General features: G+C 46.2%; 1 protein-coding gene across 1 annotated transcript in view; it reads right to left on the reverse strand.

Moving 5' to 3' along the window:
• The window catches only part of LOC122549047 (embigin-like), a 50,165-nt gene extending 46,505 nt beyond the window's left edge, over window positions 1–3,660 (reverse strand). The window contains exon 1 of the mRNA XM_043688232.1: window positions 3,376–3,660. Within this exon, the coding sequence (XP_043544167.1) occupies window positions 3,376–3,451 (76 nt within the window). The 5' untranslated portion in view covers window positions 3,452–3,660. The remainder of the gene's footprint in view (window positions 1–3,375) is intronic.
• Between the last annotated feature and the right edge of the window lie 225 nt (window positions 3,661–3,885).

Consider the following 3,885-nt stretch of genomic DNA (forward strand, 5'->3'; position numbering starts at 1 on the left):
GCGTTGTGAGGGTGAGAGGTTGGAGTGGGGGAGGGGGGTCGACAGGTTGAGGCGGTTAATGTCCCGGCGGCAGTTGGAAATGAAGAGGTCGAGGGCAGGTAATAGGCCAGCGCGGGGTGTCTAGGTGGATGCAGTATGTTGGAGGTGGGCGAAGGGGTCCTCGGAAGGTGGGCGGGAGTCCTGACTGTGAAAGTAAGCTCGGAGGCAGAGGCGACGGAAGAAGTGCTCGATGTCACGGCATGTATTAAATTCATTGATGCGTGGACGGAGGGGGATGAAGGTGAGTCCTTTGCTGAGGACTGATCGTTCGTCCTCAGTGAGTGGGAGGTCTGGAGGGATGGTGAAAACTCGGCAGGGCTGGGAGCTGGGATCTGGTGTGGGTGCGGAGCTGGGAGTAGGGTCAGAGCCAGTATCTGGAGTGGGTGTGATGGTAGGAAGAATGAGGGTGGAGGCATGAGCAGGGGTAGTGTTCCCCTCGGGGTTCTGGGAGGTGGCGATAGTGACAGTGGGGTCTGTAGGGGGCGTGTTAGCAGAATGCAGGTGAGTGGCGCTGGTGGGGTCGGAAGTGGTGGCAGGCACAGCAGTAGGGCTGGCGGAAGTCACTGAGCGTGTGGCATCGACGATGATGTGAGGGCCGGAAGTGGCTGTGGGAGTGTTGTCTACTAAGTACATGACAGAAAAGATAACATCCCTTAAATTTCTAACATGACAAAAAGTCCCACATCATGCTTGTTACATTCCACCTACTGCAGAATTATACTCTTTACAGGAACTAGGCCAAGTCACATCCAGAGTTCAATATGTTTGTTTGTTCTGAATTCAATTTAAATTCAGTTCAATTAATTGAATTTTAACATCCAACATCCATCAAAAGTCATTTCCCTTGCTCTCTTCCCTTAACTGACTCCAGTGATTCATATTCCCAGGCACGCCAAGCCAAATATTCCAATGTACCTAAATTGCCATAGGATCCATCCGGTTGACATATCAGTGAGTTCCACCACACCCTGCCTGAAGGCTCAAAGGGGACCTTTTTTCCCCGGTTGCTGTCTGCTCCTCTATCTCTCTCATCCAGGTTCCCTGAATTAAAGGCAGTTGCTCCTTTTTTTGTATTCATGTGTAAAAGCTGAAATTTGAGTTTACATAGGACTTATCCTGTTCCCTTGGCTTGACACAAGGTCAAAGAAGCAGGAGGTCAGCTTGTCAACTGTGTTTTCAAATCCCTCTAAATCCTGCCCCTTGCTATCTCTAATCTCCTCCAACTCCACAATCTTTCAAGATATCTTTGTTCCTTTAATTCTGGCCTCTTGTTCACTCACAATTGGCTACAAGTGAGTGGAGATCATATAGAAGAGTGAGACGAGACCTCCTCGTGGGTCTGCTCCTGGGCCTGGCCAAACTGGCCATTAACAGGTCCAGGCAGCGGGCCGTGGAGGGGGTCGTTAGGGCCGACTGCCTGCCCCTCTTCCGCGGTTACGTTAGAGCCCGGGTGTCCTTGGAGAAGGAGCACGCGGTGTCGACCAACACCCTGGAGTTGTTCAGGGAGAGGTGGGCTCCGCAGGGAGTGGAGTGCATCATTTCTCCCTCCAACTCTGTTTTGATTTAGTCCCTACCCTCCCCTTCACTGTTTTGATCACACAGCACTGCCCTTTGATGTGAAGGGCAGTGTTTGTCACTGGCCACCCGGGTGTTTTCCTTTCTTCCTGGTGGTGGAAATTGAATAAAGATTTGTGCACTTTGTGTCTTTCACTGTGTCTCACACCTGCACACACTCACACCATGGGTGCTGGGGAAAAAATAAGCACTACTGCACTTAGGTGGTAGTGTGGGAAAAAAAAATAAACAGGGGATAAAAAAAGGAAAAAAGAGAAAAAAAATAAAAAATAAAAAAAAATAGAAGAGTGAGACGACATGGAAGGACTTACAGAAAATGAAGACAAGTTAAAACAAAAATCGCCAACTTCCACACATCAGCTTGAAGCCCTGGTTAAAGGTGTCAATAGAGCTATATAAATGGTTTGGAAAGACAGGTGATGAGTGAGTGGGAAACTCAGCATTCAATATATGGCGCCAAAGCAGAATAGTCATCAAGAAAGGCAATAGAGTATTCAATAATGTAGTTAATGCGATAACGTATAAAACAAAAGTGATCAAATACAGAGATCCTGTGCAGAAAATTGTGTAAGAGCTTGAAGGACTAATGTAATGAAAACAGGAAGGCAGTGCACAATACAATTACAATTGGTCACCTTTTAATGTTAATAAGTTAAAATAACTTCCGGGCTGATTCTTCGCAATGTGATATCTAAATGACTACATCCTTTCCTGGGCTCAAACAGAACTCATAAGCCAGTGGGAAAATAATTCATTGACAATGAACGTATCTGAAAAATATACCTAGGTTTTATAACTTGAGGTCGGACAAGTGATTGGGGAGGCGAGCATTTTGTTCTTAAAGTTCATCGTTCTCCAGTTTCAGCCTCTTCCAATTAAAAATTCATAAACAGATCGGATGTCGGGCTGCAGTACCTGCTTCAATTCCAACTGCAACCGGCAGCATGCAGCATCCGAGCGTAACCCTTCACCCTTACCACGCAGTCTGCTCAAAAAACACTCACCACACACACGCTCTACCAGAATGTCCACAACAGTAATCTTAACCGGAAGTATATTTGTTTCGAATATTAAGACTACATTTAGAACCCCAGAACCAGTCCATGTCTGAGCTCTGCAAGTCATCCCTTTCCAACCCTACCTTCCTGACCGAGCATGGTGCAGGATAGATGTCATTTCACAGAAACAACTTTCTACTCAGACACAGCTGACGGATTATCACCTCACATCATCAACAGATCTCCAAGTAAACCTCATTATTGTTCGAAGCCATTATGTTATAGTGAATCCTGCACATAAATTTGCCTAGCAAGTATATTCTAGCTCCCTAAACCGGATATTTACTTAAAACACACACACACAAATTCTTGCAGCTATGCATTGTATCCAAGGTGTTTTAGAATTTTCCGTGTTTGATGAGTGTCTGTGGTCAGTCGCAGGCGAGAGACTGCAATGAGATGGCTCGGTATCATCAGAGGAGAGAAGCCGAAAAGACGGTGTATGCAGCACTGTCTCCGGCAGCCATCCCCCAGTGAATTCGTTCGCAGTGTATCAGCTGCGTACCAACCCATGGCGATGCACCATTTCTCACAACACAGGAGGACCGCGCAACTTCCTAAAGGGAAGCCGTAGCTGCTCGCACGCAGCTCCCGGTCGTTCCAATTGCATTTATATCAATTCATTATCCAGATCCAAATCGAACACAACAACCGCCCACAACCCCGGTCCCCGGCTGGATATCAAACAGTCTGGAGCATTTACCTGATTCAACCTGAACCCAAAAGGAGACAAGCAAGAAGATAACGGAGGGAGTCTGTTTTATTATTCGGCCAGCCATCTCCAACTAAGATGATGGCTTTGCTTTTGGATGGGATCTCCTCTGGTTGTCTTCTGTTAATGGAACCTTTATTTCCCAATCTCAGAGCTCTCTTCTCCTAGGACCTCCTCTCCCTCTTTTTCTCCTCCTGACCCTCCTGAAGGTTACAATGTGTGCATCAAGCAATCGACAGTCCTCAAGAGGGAACCCTTCTCTCAAACAACACCTACGTTCCTGACACTGACTGGCTTGTTGGACAAAGAGTTAGTGGGGAGAAAGTGTCATACTGGAAGTGTCATGATTGGATACAACAGAAATCTGTATTTACCTAAATTTCATGAACATAGCTGTTACAAAAAAGTGTCCCAGATCAAATTCTTATTCTTGATCAAACAGCCGTATTGTTGGTCTGAATAAATATTTAGTTTTTCTTTACAAAAACAAGATTATTGCTG

Source organism: Chiloscyllium plagiosum, chromosome 1 (genome assembly GCF_004010195.1).
Source record: "Chiloscyllium plagiosum isolate BGI_BamShark_2017 chromosome 1, ASM401019v2, whole genome shotgun sequence".
NCBI classification, from domain to species: domain Eukaryota; kingdom Metazoa; phylum Chordata; class Chondrichthyes; order Orectolobiformes; family Hemiscylliidae; genus Chiloscyllium; species Chiloscyllium plagiosum.